At 37.0% G+C, this 24385-nt stretch overlaps 1 protein-coding gene across 1 annotated transcript in view; it reads right to left on the reverse strand.

Moving 5' to 3' along the window:
* Positions 1-1124: 1124 nt before the first annotated feature.
* CYTH3 (cytohesin 3) overlaps positions 1125-24385 on the reverse strand; it is a 50771-nt gene continuing 27510 nt past the window's right edge. The window contains exons 4-13 of the mRNA XM_035548934.2: positions 24262-24328; positions 19988-20106; positions 16139-16219; positions 14026-14138; positions 12100-12248; positions 10919-11030; positions 4735-4811; positions 4586-4657; positions 4333-4487; positions 1125-3370 (exon numbers count right to left, since the gene is read on the reverse strand). Coding sequence (XP_035404827.1) covers positions 3298-3370; positions 4333-4487; positions 4586-4657; positions 4735-4811; positions 10919-11030; positions 12100-12248; positions 14026-14138; positions 16139-16219; positions 19988-20106; positions 24262-24328 — 1018 coding nt within the window. The 3' untranslated portion in view covers positions 1125-3297. The remainder of the gene's footprint in view (positions 3371-4332; positions 4488-4585; positions 4658-4734; positions 4812-10918; positions 11031-12099; positions 12249-14025; positions 14139-16138; positions 16220-19987; positions 20107-24261; positions 24329-24385) is intronic.

Consider the following 24385-nt stretch of genomic DNA (forward strand, 5'->3'; position numbering starts at 1 on the left):
AATACATATCTGTACAGTATTTACATTTTATATTTAAACTCTAACTAGAAACATTTTCCAAGAAAATATAGAAATGAAACTGGTAAGCCACAAGTCTTAATTTGTAGCATTTGGTCTACAACAGACCTAGCTTTTCCAGCAAGCATATCTACATAGATATGTAATAAATCTTAAAAAATAGGCATTGTTTTTATATATGAAGCATTATAAATGCTGCTTGGTTTATAAAGGTTCAGTTTTGTACCAGTTTAAAACTGTTCAAAATGTTAAGTGATTTAGAGCTTATTTTGTCAGAATATTGTAAAATTTAAGTCAGTCCAGCTGAGCTTAAGTATTATATACAGTTCTCTCCCTAGATTGCACTGGCAGCGTGGCTGAAGTTAGTGGCCAAACGGTTTAGGTATTCAGAGAAGCCGTATGTGTGGCAGAAGCAGTAGCGGCTCTTGCTGGCCCCTGTAGTTTCAAAGGGCAATGGTAAAGAGCTGAAGAATTTATGCAAATTTCAGCGCAACGGGAAGGGAGAAGTCTGCTGTCCCCAAAGGACTTTTCCTCAGCCTGGCCAAACTGTAACAGGTATTGCTTTAGGCCACAGAGCAGCTAGTCTTAGTAGCTACACCTGGACTTGAAGCCCAATAAAAAAGGGAAAGGTTGAGAGATTTTTCTTCACCCTCATGGATAGTACCTGACTTGGCCAAAATTTTCACAAGCCACTTTGTTTTACTGGCCTCGTGGCCAGTGGAAATTCTGGGCCAGTTTCACTCCCCGTTAATACTGTTACAAAAAAAAACATTTGAAATCAAATATTATCACACAAAAGAATGATATTCCATTAGCTTTGGTAAATTAAATAGTTATATTGAGCACCACAAATAGCTGGTTTAGATGTTGCATTTTAATGCTAGAAATGATGTATTTCCTGCTATGATATCCTCAGTTACATGTTAATCTAAATAATTTCTGCAGGATATAAGAACTTCAAACCAAATACAGCAAATAAACTCTCAAGGCATTTCCTTCATGCTTACAGGTAGACACCCTCACCTGGCTAGATAAACAGATTTTCTTGAAGGTGATATTTCAGAATATAATAATTGATTTAAAAAAAAAAAAAAGTGCTTCATGGCTTACTGTTTTTGTAATCTCACATTTCTCCAGGAATACTTTATTTGCTGCATTTCACCATTACACTCGTCAGTACCACTGATTCTGGTTTATCACTATTTGCATTACAAATCTACTTGTCCAAAGCTAAAACTGATGTATGCACTGATTGAAAACAAAAATTGAAGTTGCAGAGCAGAAGACTCAAGTCATTAGGTTAGCAGCTGGGTAACCATACTGCTTTCCAAACATAAGATGTACAACTTAATTCGTTTCTATAAAGAGTTTAAATGGCTACCATTAAGCAAAGATGTCCCCACGTTGATACTTACTGTTAAGCAAAGATTCTACCTCCTTTGGCTGAGGTTTGCTCCCCTACTCACATTTGAACATTCATCCAAGTAGCCTACAATTCCACATGCTCGGGGAGTATAGAAATAGTATATAGTATAGAAAAGGTTCCTCCAGGCTCTTCCTCTCAGCCTTTTTTTGAAGCATGCAATAAAGCGAAATATTCACAGGCTGACATTCCATGCAAAACAAGGCAAATTAGTAAGACAGGAACCACAAAAGTGACTGTCCTTTAAAGTTAAAATGAGATTTGAAATAGATCAACTTAGTAAGCGTCTGTTTTTCCCAATGCAGCATAATTTCCTATCATGTATCCAGAGCTGCTTCTGTTAACTCCAAGAAGCAAAACTGCTTTGACAACATACTGGGTCACCAAAGCATTCGCTGGCACAGTAGGCACGGCTCAGGTTCAACAAGTTTGTGAAAAAAATGAGTACTAACAGAAGCAGCAGGATCCAAACAAACACTATGTCCCCACTGCAAAATGAGGGGCTTGACCTTGAGTGTTATGCATGCACGCTGTCAATAGAAAAGCACTGTAACAGAATCTGCCAAGGCAGTTTATATGTTACTGAAAGACCATCAGAGTGGGACTGCAGAAAGATCTTCCAGAAGTTACAAAAAAACATGTGGGGGTGGGAGTTTAGGTGCATTAGATAACACAATGTTAGATACAGATTTTGTTCTTTATGTAAAAGTAAGGATGTCTACTCACTTCTTCAATGACTGAAGCACAAGTCTGAAAAATCGCCTTTAAGAATGTAATGAAAATATTTAACTTTTCTGTATGTTCAAAGTTTGCTATTAAGCAAAGGAATGAATGCTGATGCCTTAACTATCTAGGGCTGTATCTTACAGAAAGAATACACGTTCCTGTTTTTTCCCTTTAAAAATATTAAATGCATGTGAAATTATTAGGGGGTGTTTTCACATGCAAAGTCTAACGCAACACATGCAAGCCCTGTCATCTTATTCCTTTAGTAGTAACTTAGTGTTAGTTTAACTACAACATACCTAAAACATAAGAAGGATGTTACTATATAAAAAGCAGATGAAACCGGTCATTAAATCTTACTGCTTATTGTGCATGAGCAAACTGGAATGAGTTTTAGCCTACTGGCAAATATCAAACCACATCTGTACTCAGTGTCATGCCTACAGACAATCCTTTACCGTTGGGACCTGCATATTTTTCAGTGTATTCAACACAAACCCTTTGGCACAACTAGTTAACTACATAGCTGCCAGTCCACCACTCAGCTGCACTTCTGAAGAAGAAAAGCTATTTCCATCTAACGCAGGAGCACATACTCTAAATGAAAGCTTCACTCAGCTGGTCATTTACTGCGAGATGCACAAGATTTAAAAACTGCTACTGAGATTGTGGGTTTTCTGCTTACAGAAAAATTAAGTGCTAGATCGCCCCCGACTCCACTGTGTAGTGCTGCATTTAATGGAGATTAAAATAATTTCAATTGCTCCTCCATTTATGGACAACGAGCTCAAGGAACAGGTACAGCATATTAGCCTGGAATTCCTTCCCCGCCAAAGTAAACTGGAGCTGTAACTAACACAAGCAGAAACAAGGCTTCCATGTTTTCAGTTGAATAAAGTTCCAACAAAATCATCCTCTGGGATTTGAAGCTTACTTCAAATTATATGCCAATAACTATTTACCTTGAAAGGTCTTGCCAAGTTTTTATGTCATAGTAGAGTATATATATATATATATATATATAAAATTTACAGTTAATGTCTTCACTTAGTGTGTCCAATTTTTACATTATCACTCAACTGTATGCTCATTTATAAGTTGATGCATGTATACAAGCCGCTGATCACGTTCTATTTCTTGTTTGCAATTCTTCGTTTCCTTGTTGCCAGCATATCGTAAAACGGATCCCTGCTGATACTTGCTCTAGAAGAAAAGGAATCATCAGTTTGGTTAACAAATACCCGTTTCTGAAAACTAGAACTGTTTTGTTCTCTCTTCCCTTTGAATGACTCCACACTTCTAATCAGATAATGGATTGCTGACCTAGAATCACAGAACATCCCAAGGTGGAAAGGACTCACAATAATCACCGAGTCCAACTCCTGGCTTCACACAGCACCATCCAAAAATCAGACCCTATGTCTGAGAGCGTTGCCCAAACGTTCCTTGACCTCCATCAGGCTCGGTGCCATGACCACTGCCCGGGGAGCCTGTCCCATTGCCCAGCCACCTCTGGGTGCAGAACCTTTCCCTAACGCCCAGCCTGACCCTCCCCTGTCCCAGCTCCATGCCATTCCCTTAGGTCCTGTCACTGTCCCCAGAGAGCAGAGCTCAGTGCCTGCCCCTCCACGCCCCTCGTGAGGAAGTTCTGTAGGCCTCTAAGCACCAGAAACATTTATTTTAAAATAAGATCATATTCAGCTGTGACTTGTTAAGAGTTCATGCCTTCCTCTTGAACATTATTTATTCCTTTAAGTGTGGGTCTGCTTTATAAATCTTACAAGAGGAAGTCAAATTATCAAAGTTCAAAGCTACACTGTGAACATGCTCAAGATAGATGTCACTGAAGTTAATTAGTAGTTGAAGAATTTAAACAAAATCACAGTTAAAGATAATTCACACAAGGCTTTAAATTCACTTCAAAAAAAGAAAAAAAAAATCCACATTTTCCTCATTTGAGTTAGGAGCACTACTATTTCCTTAGGACCAGACAGTAAATGGAGACTTATCCTGATCTATCAACCCCATGCAGCTTTTCATTAATCCTAGAGGACACTGCCACATCAGAACTCTTTAAGTAAGTTAGAATACAAATTCTCTTAATACCTTACTCAGAGAAGAGCTTACATTTCATTTCTGAAAGACATTTAGGACTCAAAACTCACTTGATAGATTTAATCCATTCTTCTTTTTCTTCTGGGGTGGGAGCAGATATTCTATACACTACATGGTTGCCTTCTACCACTCTACCATCAGCTTCGGTTTTACAGGCTTTAATCACTTGCCCTTTATGACTGGGGTTATAGAGCTCAAAGCAGTTCTGGAAGGTAGAAATGGAAAAATAAATTTAAAAAGCAAACAAAACAACAAACAACTGGCAATCATCTTCAGTAAAAACTTATAATGAAGATATCTTACTGGTTTTCTAGGGTCTTCAACTTCTCTTATGCTAAGGTTTTCTAATGGAATAATCCCTCTAGGTTCTTTGTCCTAAAAATGAGGAAAATATCACATTAGCCCCTTAAATACCTGGATTACAATTGAAGCTCACTGCAATATATACTCACTGTTGTATATTCAAAGTAATACAGGCAATTATCAGTCAGAATAAACCATCTTCGTTTCCATGTTTTTACTCTTCCCCCTATAATCAAAAGGTATCGATAAATTAAACGTGTGTTGCTGTCAAGGCTTCAGTAATGGATAAGAAGAAAGTATTTAGTTTTGTTTTTCAAAATATGGCTTAATTAATTGCAAATGGATCAGGCACAGATGAGCTGAGATTAAAAGAACGTGTTTCTGTAGCTCTTGTACTGAGATCAAACTCCTGAGACTGCATTAACTACAGTGCTGTTGACCAGCCACATGAGCTTTATGCTGTAAAGCTGTAAATGTCTCCTCTCTTACACGTTCACTCGAGTCTAGGCCTGCTCCCTCTGTCCATGTAGTCACAGTTATTTCAAAAATATTAATCCTTCACAGCCCTCAGAAACACAGAGCCAGTGCCGCTATGGGAAAGGAGGCTGAACAGCAAACCCAGTAACTGGGTTTCAATGACAGGACCAACCCTCTCCACAGCCTGTCTTTTTACAAGGAAGGTGTCTCATCAGTAAAATTAGTGGTGTTTTATCACCTTCCTTGCACTCCACTCATGACCATGCATGTGATTAAGAACCTATCTCTAGTACTAGATTTAACATCAAGCACATCAGACGCTTACAAACTTCACCGCTTGCAAACAGAACAACTCTGATGAGTCATCAACTTGGAGCAAATGCAGAAAATGCTACACCAAAATGTATCATTTGTAGTGACTTTTCACCATTTATTGTTTTAAAAACATGTGCTTTTTATGGGGAAAATATGTAACGGAATACACCTGACAAAAGCCATAGCTACTGCTCCAAAAATACCATTTTTCCCCCCACATTAGTGGTTTAGAAAACAGCAACCACTGAGATGCTCTTTCTCCCACCTGTTAACGTCAGGCTGTATGGAATTGATCCTTTCAGAAACACACATTGTCTCAGACTTTTCGCCTATTGCTCTGCAGTGTGCTACCTCACAACCTCTCCAGTATTCTACAATTACTATTTTCAGGACTCATTTTCAGGAAAGACAACAGTAGATAAAGAATTCACGTGTTATCAACATACAGGCTTAGTTCCACCATAGTTACATGACTTCAGGATTATGTCACCACCTGTGCATCATCCATTCAGCAACGATTTCACCTCATTAACCCAAATGTCTCAAAATAGTTGATCTTGCTATTGAACACCCTGGCATAAAAGAGTACCATTATATACACAAGGCCCCCAATTTAATTTAAGTCATGTAACTAAATTTAAGACAAACATATTTTTTCATCTGCTCTTCTTGAGATAGTTGGAACTTTTTTGATATAATCCTCAATTCTAGGAATACTGTTATTTTTTATACCAGTCTACTATGTATTTGCAATGCAGACCAAGTCTTGTTGAATGTTGTATCTTCATTTCAGTTGGTTTTATGACCTATGTGTGTTAGCACAGTGCTAACACGCTGCAATGTTCAATGTACTCAATAAATTGCACGTTTCCACTACACGCACACATATCTCAAGAAAAAATTAATCTGCAAGCAGGTGTGGTGAAATAAGAGAAGGCAAAATAGTGCAAGATGCAGAAGCCGTGACAGAATGGATGGTTGAGTGAACTGGAGACAGTGAGGGAAGAATTGGTGGCATTTTAGTATGGCCACTGTGACAGGTCCTTAAATAAATCATTGTAGAAACAGTCAAACTGGCACATGAGTCACTAGAAAAATTCCCATCACCTTGACTAAGAGCTGGTTCAAGTATCAGGAAGTATTTGGGCCAGGAATGGAAAACCAGCCAACTTTAGCTTGATTCACTTCTGGATCAATGAATAAGCAGCAATCAAGTCAAGATGACTGCCAGGGCAGTCCTTCCTATCGCCGTAACAGGATCTGTTTTTCAGGTATTCTAAGGTTCATTGCAGTGTTCATTGCAGCTCCCTTCTCTCTCAGCCAGCCAGTAGCTCACCAGGTCACAGCACTCATGCGAGCTGTGGAACTGCAGCACAGGTCCCTATTCCCAACCAAGCTATGAGTTACTCTTCTCCTCTCTTCCAGAAAAAAAAAGCAGCGAGGCAGGATATTTTTTCCCCAAGATAAGCAAGTATTCTAATATATAAATCTCTATATCCCCACCCCATTAATTAGTTGCAGCTGTCAACAGCACAGAAACTCTAATAAAAAGCTTGAAAGGCAATCTAATCTGTACTCATCAAGTTTGCAGGGGTCACCATACAACGTGTTTAATATGCCTTTAAAAATGGGCTAAAACCCAAGAGGCTGGTTGATAAGGCTTTGGGGATCATAAGCATGGCATACAAGATTAATGGTAAGAACTACTGATAACAAAACATTCTTTTCCTCGGCCGAGATTGCTGTAGGCTCACAAAACAACAGCACAGGGGGTTAGTACTGTGTTTCATATCTTATTCCAGTTGCCAGCCTCTTAGGCATTAAAACTGAAAGGAATTGAGTTATCAGAAAAGGATCAAGAAAATCGGAGTATGAGTCCATAAACTTTTACAGAAATGGAGAGATACAAAGGATGTAATTCTCACAGATCCGGCTGATTAACTGAAATGCAAGGACAAACAAAATAAAGTACATCTTGTCAGCCAAAATCTAAGGAAACTACAAGAAAAGGCCACAATGCAAAATACATAGAAAGAGGAAGACAAATCCTCTTCACCTCAGTAACCCAACACTGGATTTTTTTTTTTTTTTTTCAATTCTGGAAAAAGTATGAACTAGAGAATAAGGTAAAATAAACAACCTAGGCCAAAGGGAAAAACAATTGGCACTGACTTAGGAAACACTGACTTCAAAAACTAAAAATGGTTTTACAACCAAAGGCAAAGTATCTGAAGTCAGAAAATCCTACCCAAATCTTCAGCACGTTTGTAAGTAACTTTTAATGGGGAAAAGGAGACAGGCAGACAGAAATACAAAGAATTTTTTTGTGTGTCTCAGTTCATTTAGATACCACTAGGTGGAATTGGACTCAGAAATTGCAGTTACACACAATTCTGTTCGCATTTCTTTGAAAATGTTTACCTCAACAGCAACATTAACTGCCTTGAACTAGAACAGCATCCATGTGACCCAGATGGGTACCGGAAGGCATCAGTTTCCTGATCATCAACCATTATTTTCTCGCCCTGGATTTGGGAGAAGCAGTGACATCCTCCAAAGGACAGATGTGCTGCAACAAGCGCCATGAGCAGAATGGGCCCAGAAGGGAGGCCTTTGGACAACCTCCAAGCTCTCAGTTGCTGCCTGACTGGCAGAAAAAAATTAACACAATCACGTATTGGGCTTGAATCATTTCCTCTCCAGTTTGGTAGAGCTATGTCACAGCTTCCCTCTAACTAGAAGAAATTACGCAAACCAAGCTGTTTGCCAAGAGAAGCTGTTTTAGACACGGAAACGCCCTCCCCGAGCAAAATGATTATTAGTTAGAAATTAGGACAGACAGCCCATATAAAAATTTCAAATACCTTCAGTTGGAAGGTACAAGATTTTACGGTAAACACCACCAACAATCATCATGCAGAAAAATCTAAAAGCTAGTAATGTGTCAAGCTGTTCTACACGAGGATTCATAAGCACTCGGCAGCTTTCAGCTTTTTCCCATGTAGCATTTGTTTTCATTACACCATGCTTCAAACGATGTAAAACCAAATGATAATTTAGGTTTACCGAGATTAAAAGCATCTACAGGAAAGAGCCAACTGAGTCTAGATAGATAAAACCAGAAGTGCTGCCTGGCTGCCCGGTTTGGCACTTGGACTTGCACTAAGTCACCTCTGAACAATTCAGAGCAGCAAGCTTCACAACAGCAAGCATTTGTGAAGCACAGCTTTCTAAAACACAGTGCCTGGCTAGAGAGCTGGGGAAGTCTTCAGGACAGGTGAATTTTACTATATACGGTAGTTCCACAATATCCATCTCCTGCCCAGAGAAGAATCAACGCAGCAAGCTGCAATACCAAATAGAAGGGCACAGGCAGACAAATGGGAAGAGATACTGTAAGTAATACAAAATAGTGTCTTGATAGACTCAGGGTTTGAGGGCTTGTCTTAGTCATAGTTTTATATATGAACTTTGATCTTTTACGCAAGAATTAACACAACTGAGCACCTGAACTCTCACACAGGAATAGAATCTCCTCAGCATTTCAACAATACTGAAACTTTAAATATTCACATCTTCCAGAAATAAAAGGAAACTCCATCAACTTCAGAGTAATTGTTTCCCAACAGAAAGGGCTGTAGCAATGCAGACTATGTGGATCGAGATGGGACTCTCTAACATATAGTTTAAGCCTCCCAGTAAATAGGAAACTCAAGGGAGAAGAAAGAAGGAGGAAAGAATGAAAAGGAAAGAATATTGCCAGGTTTGTTTTCGGTCAATTCACCTAATCTACCAAAACATATTTGTCTGTAAGCAGTCTGCGCCTGCTGAAAAAAACGCGGTCTTTCCAGGAAGCACAGCTTCATGCATTCACAGGCTGATTCACCGGAGGCTTCAGGACACATTTCATTTCCTTATTCAAATAACCCTGCCGCTGTGGGAGCGTCACCAGCAACACCCTGCAGTCTCATGCACGCTTTTGCTGTTGGGTTTCCTGTGTATTGTCTCTCATTTACACCATCCACAATGAAAAGCTGGCTTCATTGGCCCTACTTGGCAGCACTGGAGGTGGCTGGTGCACAAGTATCCAGTAGCTTTCAGCAGTCACCTTTTTTCTTCAACCTCTTTGTTCCTCTATTTTTATTTATTTTATATCTCTCGTATGTATTTTATTGACTCTTTGTTCCACAGTGGATGTTTGGCACTCCTCTACGCACACACTCCCACTCTTGCTTGCGCTCTCTGTATGCATATAATTCTATGAGGAGTATTGGCAACCGACAGAGAAGGGATAGATATGCCCAGCATTCATAACAAGAGCTTATTCCCAACCTCTTCTCCAGAAAATGCATTTTATCTACTTCATCTTGAAAGCCTTTTTTGTTGAGAAAGCTGTGCCAGGAGACTGCAAATTACAAAAGATTCCAGTGACCTTAAACTTTGCGCTCATTTAACAGTCTGTTAAGCAAGCTATATATATTATTTCCAAAGGAAAATAAATAGCAAAAAGAACAACTTTTATATATGCATAGTTCAAATGTAATCAAATTTTTCAATAATCCAATACAATTGATGTACACGTAACAAAATCACCCTGAAACTTGATTACAAAGGTAAGAAAGGTTTTTCTCTCAGCTGAAATTATTCTTCCCTTGTTATATTCTTCAGTGACTGTGAGAAGTTTGCTGAGAAGTCATCTTTATTTTTCTGCTTTACATTTAAACACTTTCTTTTTTTTTTTTTTTTAAAGCAGAAGACACTTGCATGTGAGCTAGACACTAACATGCCAGTCTTTTGTGGACAGAATACCACTGATGATACTGTTAGTGACACTGAGTGAAAAAGCAAAATGCTATAATAAATTTGATTAAAAAAAATAAAGAAAAAAAGAAAAGAAAAAACAGGAGGAAGGAGGAAGAAAATAAAAGAATGAGCAACTGAACAAGATGGGACTGGAAAGCAATCAGATACGTACCTCCTAATGCAGAATAAGCAGAGACAGCCAGTCACAGAACAGAAAGGTGATAGGTCATAGGCCATAAGGAAAACAAGAAGGCACATTTAAACCACTCATTAAAAAATCATAGCCAAAACCAAACCAAGAGAAACTCACAAATAATATGGAAAAATAAAGACACAAAAATAACTATTTGAAGAGAAATCCTTTCTTTTTGCACACAAAAAACTGAATTGAAATTTCACATTAATTTTCTGAAATGACTTCATGGAGATTTAGATGTTATTTATCAGTCATGGCATGTGGCAAATAACATGTGGAGTTTCCTTTCTGTTGCTGAGTTTTCATTTCTCAAATATCAGAAATAAAACTCCAAAGTTTGAAATAAGATCGCTAATTTGGATATGTAAAACAAGAAGTAACAACCTTTAGTTGTAAAGGAGTTACTTATTTGGGTATACATTTTTAAGTACAAGTTACAAGATTAATCCTATTACATTTAGGAGAAAGCAGTTAGACAGAGAAGGAGCAGACATGCTAACAACGAACAAACACATAGCAGCAAAACTGCCCTTATAACTAACCTAATTTCAGCAGCCAACCTTCTCTATCTGGATTAAAAAATGTATGCGTTAGATCATTTCCATCATCCTCTGGAATTTTAAACGGCTCATTCTTAATACTTTCATATAAATTCTAGAAGAATAAAAAAAGAGGAAAAATACCTCATTAATAATGTCTAACAGAAAATGCATCCTACTGCTTCTCAGACTATTTGTATAAAAAAACAAAGGAAATATTGTCCATAAAATTCTGGACCATCCCTTCTCAATCGTTGTTTACTACTTTGAGTAAGTCTGTTTTTAAATTACATCATCTATAAACAAATGTCTCTTTCTCTCTACAGATTTTACAAGTACATCCCAACAAAGACATTTTTCTTTCAGAATTCAGTATTTCAAAGGTTTCAGCTTCTCAAACAGTTCTCATTTAGAACAAGTGTGGGCCAAGTGAATCTGGATTTTCAGAAAATTCTTTAAACCATCACAGTCTTAGAGAAATGTCTACTGGTATCTCAGGGGACAGGATGAAGCTTCACAAGATACATGGAAATATATCAAGGGAATGTTTTTAAACTAATCGGGAATGGTTTTAAACTACAAGAGGGGAGACTTAGATTAGATGTTAGGAGGAAATTCTTCCCTCAGAGGGTGGTGAGACACTGGCAGAGGCTACCCAGAGAAGCTGTGGATGCCCCATCCCTGGAGGTGTTCACGGCAAGGTTGGATGAGGCCCTGGGCATTCTTTTCTACTGGGAGGTGTCCCTGCCCATGGCAGGGGGGTTGGAACTGCATGGTCTTTAAGGTCCCTTCCAACCCCAGCCATTCTATGAAGGAAAAGAAAAGCAATAACAAAACAATGATTTTTTATTATTTATTCTATTTTCTCTGACTTATCCAGAAACAGTATTTTTTCATAAGAAGCCAATTCCACAAGAATTTTGCCATAAACAAACTGCTGAGAGTAACACAGAGTATTTCCTCTGGAATCTCCCCTCCTCAACATAAGATTGAGGACAGAGACAACTAGCCAAAGAGGCCATGAACATCAGAGAATGCTTCTTTCAGCTTCTCAAATAGTTATGCATGCTAGGAAGTGTTCTTACTTCCTTTGACAAATCAGTCTGAGAACTGTTGCATGTGCTTTCAAGTTTCCTATTAAAAAACACAAAGCAACCTCTTTTTTTCCCCCCAATTTAACTTACCCGTAGCAATTCTTCTGGAAGGTCTCCACCTTCATTAATTCCACGATTCATAGAAATAAACCTCTCTACTGTTGGTTTATCTCTTACGTTGTGGTTGTGCAGACTGGTATTTAACATAATGATCGCAAATGATAGCACATAGCACGTATCTGAAATGAGATTTGAAAAATGATTTATATTTCTTTGTACACTTTCTATGTTTACAGAAACCCATAAAGCGAATATGTAGCTCATCCTGACTGATGAAGAAACTGCCAGTCATAAAATACTACGCACTATACACAAAAAAGTCAATTTTTTTTTTATGAACTGTTGAGTAAGCCTAAGAAAACAAAAAAGTAACAACTCAAATTAAAAGCCAGTATAATAAACACAACAGGAGAATATGAAAAATTTTTAAACTCTCTGAAATCATTGCTATCACCCTAAATTAACGTTTCACTTGAAAGTCTGAAGTGTTGGGCAAAATTTAAGAGAACTGTCATTTCTGTTTTCTGCACAGAGATTTGGTATTGATCACGTAATAGACTTGGTAGATCCAATAACAGACTTGATCCATCAGACTTTGACTCAAACTACCTCCAAAACTTTATCACAATCACCCAGATAAAGAACAGTCTCTTCAAAATCATACTTGAACTGCATTTACAAAGACTGAAAATAACATTTGACTCAATTTCTTGGCATAGATGAAGGGGTTAATAGCACTGGACAATACCAAAGGATAACAAGAGATCTTATCATGCCTCTTGATATGGTTACGACTGTGGTGAATTCTCCCAGAATTCAAGTACAAAACCCCGTGTGAGAAAAAGCAGGATGGAAATCCTTCCAAACATCTTTCCATTGAGGAAATCAATGGAAATCATTGTTTGCATCTTCAGCATTTTGTTTTCAACAAGGATTTCCCTCTGTAGCTGTTGCTGACCTGCTTTATGTTAACCTTTTCCTCGTCTCTTTCTTCCTCAAATTAACTGAGCAGCAGCAAGCTCTGTGTGCATATAACAATGCTAGAACGCTAGGTCATTCTGTGCAGTATCACAGAGCTTTTTTAGCCTTTTATGGCCCAAATAATGCTAGAGCAAGCAATTCAATGCAAAGCTGAGGTGCATTTCTAACTGAGATAAGTCATCGATGAGCAGACTACTAAAGAGAAAAGATACAGTCCTCATAAGGAAAAAATTGATGACTTTCTTGGTTAATATACTACAGCCACATATTAGGTAGACTTGATAAAGAGAAATTCTGGTGTGAAGTCCTTATACTTGACAGATGAGATTACCCAACCTGTAGGTCTCACCTGGCTGAGCCCCTTAGTCTATGTAATCTTACGTATCGTCAAACAATCATGTTTCCTGCAGGTTGCTCTGCCAATTATATGCATGTCTGCTTTAAGGGTTTCCTGTCTACTGTTTGGTTGGTTTTTCTGTCTTTCCAACTTTGTCCACCATCAGTCACTTACTACTTTTGGTTTGCTTTGCTTTTCCTTTCATGTTTCTTGAGGAACAGGTAATGCATTATCATTCTGAAAAAACATCAAAGCATCAAGATCTTCTTGGGTCATCACTGAAACTGCTGCTTACAAAAAATGGCAGTTTTACCAGGATATACTGAGATATCTAATCCTAGAGCATAAAACACACTTTAGAAATGTCACCAGAGATTTTTGGCTTGGAATTTGAGAACTAAGATTCTAATTAGCTTATATATTAAAGGTAAAGTTTTATAAATGAAAATGCATTCTGACCATCAGCTTGCACCTCCTGGACATAAAATATAGGATTAGACAGTGGCATTTTCTCAGTTCTCAGAAATGTATTAGTTCATAATACTTTTTTATCCTGAACTTCTAAATTGGCCATTGTTTCCTTGCACCAGATATAGAAGAAAACATATCATGCAAAAAAAGATACATAATTAACTAACCTGTAGACTGAAAAACTCCTGGGTTACAAAGGCAATAGCGTGAAGCAAAAGCTTCCATCATACGATCAATTTTTTGAGCCTCTCCTGGGAGTCTGAAGCTCCACAGAAACTGCCTATAGAAAAGAAGAATAGTTGTTAGACTCATTCTAGTCATTATATATTAAGAATCTATTACAAATAATCAGAAACAAAAGTCAGCAATGTCTATATAAAATGTCCTAGAAATAGGTTCTTAATCTCTCAACACACAAGTCAGGAGCTGTTATAAAGCAACATGCACAGATGGCTAGCCCAGTAATGCAGCCAGCAACACTGCATGCTATCAGGCAAGGTAACATGGCAGTTCATATTCTGAGACTCTTTATTTTCCAGAGTAGTAAATAATTTTCTGTATGCATCCCATTTTGCCATGAGAATACTATGGGGAAACAAAACAGTTCAATCCTCCCTTAGGTTTCCTGGATACTAAAAGCAATAAACAATCAACTAGACTTTTCTTTCAACGTAAAAAGACATAGTAAATAAAATATTTCCGGAAGGAGAGAGAAGCAAAGAACACAACGCTCAACATCTTTGCCTGAATTCCTCAAACATTAAAAAATAAAAACAACAAGAAAAACCCCAGTGCTTTGACAGAGATGCTGCCTGTTAAGCGTGAGTTCACCTTACAAGAATCAGACCCAGATCTTATAAAGAAAGTCTTGCAGTGTCATCTCAGTAATTTTGTAATGTATGTGGGAGATCTGTTCTCCTGTTTAGCTGCATGAACTGAAATAGAGTTTTTAGTTTCGTAACTGACTGTTTCTACATATAGGTACACTGGAATGCATACAGGACAGAAATCTTTACAAATTCACTTTTGGCACACTGCGGAACTAAAACGCTCCAATGAATTGAATCACTTTTTTCTTTCTTAGCAAAAGAATTATCTAAAGTAAAACAGGACCTAAACCAGCAAATTTACATGCTCTGCCATGCAAAACAAGTTCTCTATATTCCCTGTACACTGGGGGCCAATATAATAATCATTTACTTCCATCCCTGTAAGTTTTCATTTTAGGACATGATACCAAATTGTCACAGACCATCTTTAGCTTGTTCAGTTCTACATACTGTCTTTTACTCACCTCGTACAAGGTTCCAACCCAGCTCACGAATTTTGTAAGCTACCAAAATACAAACATTTAATAGTAGCAGCTGCTAAGGAAGAATAAAGTCAAGCCTAACATTAAGTTGGGTAAAAGAGATAGGAATATGAAGCCTCCCAGACAAGCTTCAGCAGCCAGAGCCTTAGCTCAAGCCTCAGGCAGCTCAGGTTATCATCACCACATCACTCAACCATTGCAAAGCTGTTCTGACGCCACATCACAAGGTGCTGCACCAGAGACAAAGCTCACATGAACAATTCAATTTATTTGGTGTCAGGAGGGAGTCACTTGTGGCAATGAAACTGGCAGAACTGTCTAGATCAACTTTATTTGCTGGATTAACTGTGGATTTCCACCAAGACAAGAGCAGCCTTCACAAGGTCACTGTACACTGCCATCCCAAAGAAATCAAGTCAAGTGTTAACTTAGCAAGGGCAAAAAGTATATTAAGATTTTACACTTTTGTTTTCACATGACAGTTCGAAAACTATGAAGTAGGAGGAAATTACTTGTTCCAAAGTTTGCCTTTTTGCAATTGTAATTATGGCCAGCAGGACTCCCCCGCCCACCCAAAGAACAAGTTAAAGTGGAAGAAAAGGAGAAAAAAGAAGGCAGTAAAGAAAATTTGTTTGTTTGTTTTAGGTTAAAAACAAACAAAACCCTATCTCTGTGCTAAGATATAAAATGGGTCTTCAAATGTCCTCATTTGGCAGGCACACCGAAGAGCCATGGCTACAGTTCAGTTGTTTGTATTTGTCTGAAATAATTAAAGTTTTCACCTTTAAAGGCAACATACACACAAACAATTGGAAGCGCTAAAACAGAGCTGTCTCTGCTAACTTGTGGAATATATAACCCTGCTGAGCTTTAGATCAGCTTTCTGACAAGTAAATCAACACAGTGACTCATACAAACGTGCAATTTGATAAAGGAAGCTCAGGGAGAAAAACAGAAAATTTACTCACCTTAAGGCTTGTACAAGATTGAGATCAGCGAACTCATGGAGTTCAACAAAAGCCTGAAGAACTTTAATATTAAATTCATCTCTATGAAAGACAAAAACGGAAACAGACATTTACAATTCTGAACTTCAAAGCCTTCTTAGTTATCTTTATTTTTCTCCCTGAGAATAAGCAAACAAATAGATGATCATACTGATCAAATCAAACCACCAGAAATTGTTTACATATTTAGTTGAGTATTTTAATTGCTAGTGTTTTGCTCATTTTTGCAAGCATTAGTAATCTAAATTAGCAATAGCCAGTATACTTGAATGGATTTTAGTACTGCTTATTTAAACGACCTGAAAAATGGCCTGGCTTCCTTTGCTTCATTATTTATTATTACTGCACCTACCTTGACATGGGAAAATATTTGATAAAACTGTTCAGTACAAAAAATCTTTTGCAGAAATTGTGTCAGGAACACTTAAAGCAACAGCTAATGTACGTTTAATTTCTAATACAACACAGGAAAAATAAATTATCCTCTTTTTTCCCCCCCTCTAAGAATGAAAAATATTAAATTGATATATTAATTCAGATACAGAAACAACAGAAATACTTCAACCCATTATGCCTAAGAAAAGAACAGTTTTTTGAAGTATCACATTCTTATTCCATTCCCAAAAACTGTTACAAAAGAAGTATACTAAAATCAGAATAGCTTTTTATTTGGTTTGCACTTAACTATCTTTTACATCGTTATGCATTATTTGGCATTGTAAGCCAAAGCATGCTTTGTTTGATACAAGGGTATTTGAATGCAAAAGTAATATTTAAATGTTGATGAACACAAAATGATTTGGATACAGATAGAGTTTAGTCTACACCATCACTAAGTTCATATGCCAGAAGTATAAAGGTTTGTAATCCTTAGGGTGTGCTTTAAATACATCACCAAGGCAGAATGCTGCATATCAGCCTCCACCCAAAAATAGAAAGGTGTGCATCCACCAAGAATTATCTGTTGCATTACTGACTAAATGCGTGTAGCCACCCTGGAATACTCACAAGCAAATACTTTAAACCAAGCCATTTATTAAGATGCTTCCATGTTCTTTAAAGAAACACACATCAGCTCCATCAAGCAAAAAGAAGCAGCTCTCATCAAGTTCAGTAATATACAATTTAGCTTCAAGACTATTTTGCAGGGCAGTACACTGGCACAAGTGTGCAATTAAACCGAGCACTCAAGAGAGTTATTTTGTTTTAAGGCAAAGATCTATCTTGCCTACACATACATAAAGCTGCAGTAATTCAGAACAAATATTAGCCTTATATTGTAATTTTTGCTCTTTTAGGTTTTAGTGTAGACTGGATTAATAGTCATACTTGTGCTGGGTACGGCTCCAACGACACAAGCCAATATCACAAAAGGTCTAGAAAGCCACTTAACAACAAATGAGGACTTGTCCACATATAAAGAAATCTTAAATCTTTCATAGCGTGCAATTCATCTCTTATTTATTGTACATTTTTTGGTATTATTTTGTTCCATTTTGCCATTCATTTTTTCCAGTTTGCAGAGCCTGTAATACTCTGTAAGTCAATAACTTAAAACATCTCTCTTTATGCCATGATATTCTACAAATTACACAAATTTTTCATCCTGGTGACTGTCCCAGTCTCATCCTCAGCTATATTTAGCTAGAGTGCAGAAGCAATTTCATGATGAGCCCCAGGGAGGGAGTGGCTAAGTAAAAGGGAACATCCTCAGACTCCAGGTGCCTTAATAAAAGGTAGGAAGTACATATCTGAACAAAAACTCTTCTGTAATATGTGCTTCCATTTGCATAGCATAAATCACTGCTTATAAGGCAGTCACAAAAGCAGAACTAGCAGCTTAAGACCACCTCAGTTGTCACATTCTGTTTTATCCCAGGGCAGTTATTTCACCCCAGGACTTAAAGGCCTAATATATTGTTTTCAGGGGAAAATGAATACATATTATTAGGCTTCTAGGAAATTGATTTTGCATGTAAAGAAGTACTATGAACCAATTCCCCTTTCCAGACCTGACTACCTTGAAATTTTCATACACATTCCTGAAAATCAGATTGTCATCTCTTCACCTTCCTAATTGCTATTAGTGGAAAAAAAAAAAAGTAGACAAAAAAAGTAGATAAATATGATTTCCTTTCCCACTACTACGCTAGTATCATATCCTTCACAGAAATGAAGAAACAAGCAAAACCCAATTAGAGTAGAATGACTGAATACATTGAATAAAATCTTCTTTTAAAACAAAACATAATTTTATGTATATATATTTTTTTAATTCAGTTGCTCCTTAAAATGGGTACACTTCTGCTTTGTGGCAAAATAGAAATGGCATTTTTTTTTTCCAATTCTCCTCAGATTTTATCACCTATTTAACAGATTTATTTAAAAAAATCCTGATTTAATTTGCTATTCAGGACTGATTGCTAAAATTTCTCTTATTTAAATAATGAGAAATCAAGAAGATGCAACTGAATTGCATATTTGTCAGTATACATACTCAATGTTAATAAACATTGCCCAGTATTTTCAGATCAGATGACAGTGCTGCCCAGCTTGGAATGAAAAAGGATGAGCAATACATTTTTGAATTTTAAATGTGAACCTATAAATAGTCACATGACTGTTCTAGATTATGCCTGTGGGACTGAACATATTGGAAAGACCTTTCTGCATGAGTATGCAGGCTCCAGGATTAGGGCTTGAAAAACTGGAAGTATTTCAGAAGGTAGAAAGCAACTGTCAAAAATGAATACAGACTGCTTTGTACAAGCTTTGTTACTATTCTGTAATTATGGATGTTAACATACGAGTAATTGTATAACACTGCCCAAATATTCAAGATGAACATCCTAATGCTTTCATATAAAACTTGTTGAAATGTCTACATATACGGTACAGCAGCTCCATGGCAAACATTTTCAAAATGTATATATCACAGTGAAAACCTTCATTAAACCTGTTAATGTCAGAAGGAAACTGCTGAGCACAAACTAAGCTGCTGATGCTGTAAACAGATTATGGATGTCTCAAAAGGGATCTGCCAGAACATATCACTGCAGGAGTAGATCCTAAATGAGTCAGCTTTCAAACCTCCGTAACTGGCATCTGAAGCAGAACATGTGCAAGCACGTAGATAGATGTACTTCAACCAACTCTCCACTTCTGTCTCTTGCTCTTGCCTTTTCCAAAATCAATTCCTAGTTTGCAAACCAATGGAGGTAATTTACATTTTTATTATGTTATGTAACCATATGCAAAAATATGCACATTGCATGTTTATTGCACTGGAATTGATAAAGCTGTGGTACAGCTGCTCTTTGAGATACCTACTTACTAACGGGAAGTCTATGTGCAGAGAAGATGACAACACTAAAACCTTCTTAGAACTACTGTCCCAGGAACTACCAACTTTAATAAGTTATTTCTTTACCATCCAAATATAAGCAATTGTAAGGCACTCCTTGTCTGGGCACGGTATCAAGAATTACCGGAACTGTTGCAACACAACTCTTTGTCATTCCAGAAGCTTATGGCATTAAATTATGTGTTATAGCCAAATTTAAGGATATTTTCTCAAAATGGTAAGTTACAATGAATTAAATATTTTTTTCCACAGTGCATCCAATTAAGAAGAACAACAAGCAATCAGAAAAAAAACAACATTATAATAGGTTAGTATTACTTCCCACTGTAGCTTTTATAGATTTCAGAATAGCAGCTATTATGTGCAGCCTGTGAAGGGGAAGGTAACTACCAAACCAGTAAGAATGCTTTGTAAACAAGAACAAAGTTCCAATATTTTTATTTTACCTTTCACCGAGGTAATCGCCAATTACGGTTTTATTTAATCCTTCTCCTTTGTAAAGGAACTGTGCAATGTCTTCTGCAGTGTTCTGCAGGAGGTCATTTTCTATCAGAAACTGTATTCCCTAGGAAAAGCAATTCCAGAGGAAAAGGAACGTTATGTTTTCTTCCACAAACATTTATGTAAATACTGCTCATAACAGTTGGCATTAATACAGTGACACAGACATACACATAGCATATAAGAATTAAATTAGCCTATAGAACTTTTTTAGACGAAACGGTAAACAAGTGAAAGTTTTCCAGTCAGATAAGCAGTATTTAGTACTGGTTTACACATAACTATGGGAACACATTTTAAGGCTAGAAGTACTAGGTGGCTGTTAGAATTCCTCAACTGCAAATATCAAATACTGTTTTAATTGAATAAATTGAATTCCACACTGCTCTGTGGAGTCGATGCGCAAGTTGGCCTGTTCACTATATTGCATAAATGTCTGCAGAGTCATAATCTGTAAAATCATATAATGAAGTATGCAGGAATAACTTAATTACCACCATAACACAAAATAAAGCATCTGCAAACTGCAACCCAATACATCAAGCCACTACTTGCAGTAGAAGTCGTGGCTGAAGATACTGAAACCAGTTTATAGAATTTATGCTGACGCTGTGATTATTGCTGACTGCTGGTTGTGCTTGAATTAAACTATTCACAAAGGACTATCCAGAAAAATCAGTCAAGCGTCTACCACAGAGCTTCTACCAAAGCCAGGAGGAGTCCTACCCTGTCCCCCAGTGGGCGCTCAGTCAAGCCCCTAGACCCCCACGCTTCCATAAATTACTGGCCCTACAACTTGCCTGCTCTGGGGGTGCCCAGAGAGCTTTCTGCAAGGCGGTAAAGAAAGGAGACAGAGTTAGATAAAGATTACATGAAGGCTACAAAGGATGTCATCCCACCACCTAACAGGTCATGAAGAGACATCTCTTCCCCCTCTCCACCACACCCCCAAAGTTGTTAATATTCCTGCTGATTTCACAAAACTGTGAGCAGCACGCTGCTAAAAAGGAGAAATGGCAGATGCAAGGATCCTTAATGCCTTGGATTCCAAGTATGCACAGGAGAGCTCAATAAATTATTCCAAGTCTTTCCTACTAGGATATTGGATAATTTCAGAAATTTTCCAATTGCCAGAAGTTTTCAAATTTCTGCAAATTAAATATATTTAGTTTTTGTTTCATTACATCTAGGAAAATTTCCATTACTTTTTGACATAGCACAGCAGGCCCTGCAGTAATATTCAAAAAAGTAATCATCTTCCTGTTTGGTTGTTTTTTATTTTTGTTGTTGTTTTTGTATGGCTGGTTGGTTGGTTTTTAGCTTCAAGACTGCATCTTCTTTGTTAAATTAGGTCAGAAAATTGACTTCTTGTCAGGCACATAATCATTTAATTATAAAAAAAAGAGTCTGGAATACAATTCTCTCATAACAGTTTCATCATCTGGAACTTAGTTCAGTGACATGCTGCTAGTCTGACTGACAACTCAATATTTTTGTAACTCATTTCAGAACAGAGATGACTGTTGCAAAGAAAATATCAGTTTTATCTTGAAGTAAAAATAGCTTTCTTCAAAACTGATCACTTCAAAGCTTATTTGGTAACTTATTATTTGTACAAAAAATTAGAGTATGAAATGTAATGCTTTTTTTCCCATAGCAAGTTATTCAAAAAGCTTTCTCAGATCTGTCAACCACCAGAGAACCTTCCTTCTAACAAACATTAGAAACAGCAGTTGCAGATTCCCTTGTTCAACACCCAGACCGTATTATTCATGTTTAATGTAGACAGACTGTCCAGAATAATTTTTTTTAAGTCATACAGGTTACTGAAAAATGGAAGTTACTAGAATCATGTAAAATAAATTTCTATGGACAGAAGCAGGTATCTTAGCATGCTACAAAAATTATTCTAATTTTTTTCTTTTTCCTTCAGATCTTTAAGAACCAGAAGTCAGATAGACAGGAAAGGAATGTCTGGGACAACTCCAACGTCTGGAAGAAATTGTAAAATAGGCCAGCCAAACACCCATCAACTCCTACACTATCTTTTGTCCTGATGTAAATTTTCTTTCGCTAGACTGATACAAGATGGGAGGCAGCTGTACTTGTTTGACCTCCCCATACAAAAAGCACTGTTACAGAAATATTCGATATTCACTACAAATATTGCATAGATTTATTTATTTATTTAGGTCTGTGCAATGCAATCTTCCTTGAGTTTCAGTTTTTACAGCAACTTAATTAGAGAATTTGCAGTTATTTAAATCCTGTCTTTGTTACCCTTCATTTTCTGGGCCCACCACAGACAGTACTAACATCCAATGCAGGGATCTTCAGACACAGCTTTACATCCCCTGCACTGGGATTCCTAAAGTGTTTGACAAACTTGACCGTCACAGTCCTTTCCACAGTATCTAACCAAATCTGAACAGCAAATTTTGTGATGTTACATGATTTAACTGCATTAAACACAGATATTCTGATGATGCTTTGCTGGTAAGGGGTCAGGGACAATTATTCAACATACTAGTTAGCACATTAGAAAATTTAAATCTTTAAATAAAAATGGTTAAGAAAGCTCAAAATGTTCCTGCTACTATGAAAACATTGTATCTCCATTATTTGATTAAAAAAGAACCAACACCACCACTTTGGGGATTCAGTGCATGTATTATTACTTTACTTTTTCACATTCCTAAATATGGAGACCATCTTCCCTCCCACTACGAAAGAAAAGCATTGTTTTCACAATGACCCCAAGTTCATTCTCTCATACAACATGAGAATGACACAGATTTCAGCTGCCTGTAATTTCAAGTAGCAGCTCCTAACAGAGAGGCAATACAGCTTTAGAGCAGCCAGCTACTGCAGGCTGCCACTGATTCATAAACATTATTAAGGAATTACTACTGTAAGTCTGTTTACCACATTTATATTATGTTACAGTAGTAATGTGGCCACAGCATCTATTTATAGAAATAATTTCATCCAACAAGAACAATAACAAAAAATAGTTGACACTGGAACAAAAGCATCTGACATCATCCTGTGATTTTGCCACAAGCTTCTGAAGGCGAAAGAGCTGGAGGAAAAGAGCAAACTACCAGGATATTGGGGACATTCTGCCCTCAACAGAAATGAAGTTACACAGCTACCAAAATGGAAAAGAGAAATAAAACACATGGTCACTAGCTTCAAAAAGGTTCTACATCACAAAACACTTGAGTGCTTCTGGTAAATTGAAAATAGCCAGAAGAACGGTAACTATTACTGTACTTGAACATTAAGGAAAAGTCATTGAAATATAACTGACTTCAATACAATCTGAAAGAAAAACAACGTTAAGGCAATTTCAATAAAGACGTTAAAGAAAAAAAAATCAAAACGGAATCCCAATGAACACTGTAGAAGGCAGAAAAGCAAAGCCAGAAAGACGCAAAATTTAACATAAACAGTAAAGGGAAAAAATGTAAGAAACCAAAATCATGTATATTGAAACTGTTCTTTTAAATATATTGGGGAGTCTGTAAAAGAATGTTCAGGTCACTCAGTTTTCAAGACAATTAACAACGCTTGAAGAAACGTAGAGGTAGTGCAGAAAAATGAACTACTTTACTTTTCAGCTAAATGAAACTGATAACAAAAGTCTCTACCTGCAGGTGTTTGTACAGACTGTATAGATACATATATGTGTACATATGTACACAAATATACAAATGTTCAAATATGACTTTTTCACAAACAGAATTTAGATATGCAAATGTAAGAGCCTGTATGAGAAATAATTATCAACCACGTTAAAAGCATTTTGGAAGAACCAGAGGGAATTAAAAAAGTAAAATCTATTTCCTCACTATTAACTAAATATCAACGTATTTTTATAATTGTTTGACAAGTCAACATTGAACTCCCTCTATTAGGTACAAATAATCTGTCTGCAAGCCTGCTCAATCAATACCTGGCATATTTGATTGTTGATAAAAACCCTTTCTGATCAAAAAAAAGTTTGCTTAAGTGAAAAAAGCACACATGACTGGCAAATGACTAAAATGACTGCTTCTACATTAACCCTCTGCTCGGTGTACTAAAGGATATGCAAATAAGGCCTAACAATTTATATTATCAGAAATGTTTTCTTAAGAAAACAGACTGTATTTGCCATAGATCATATTACAAGCAGAAACTCGATTCCCAACAAGCAATAATAATAATTCTGTACCTTCTTAGGGTCCATGTTGAATTTCTTCCTTCCCATAGCTATCTGCTTATTTCTTTGTGTAGTTTTGCTACACATGGAGAAAAGGAAAGGAAAAAAAAAAAAGCAGTTATCAGTTATTCTTATA

Source organism: Cygnus atratus, chromosome 15 (assembly GCF_013377495.2).
Source record: "Cygnus atratus isolate AKBS03 ecotype Queensland, Australia chromosome 15, CAtr_DNAZoo_HiC_assembly, whole genome shotgun sequence".
Classification (NCBI taxonomy): Eukaryota; Metazoa; Chordata; class Aves; order Anseriformes; family Anatidae; genus Cygnus; species Cygnus atratus.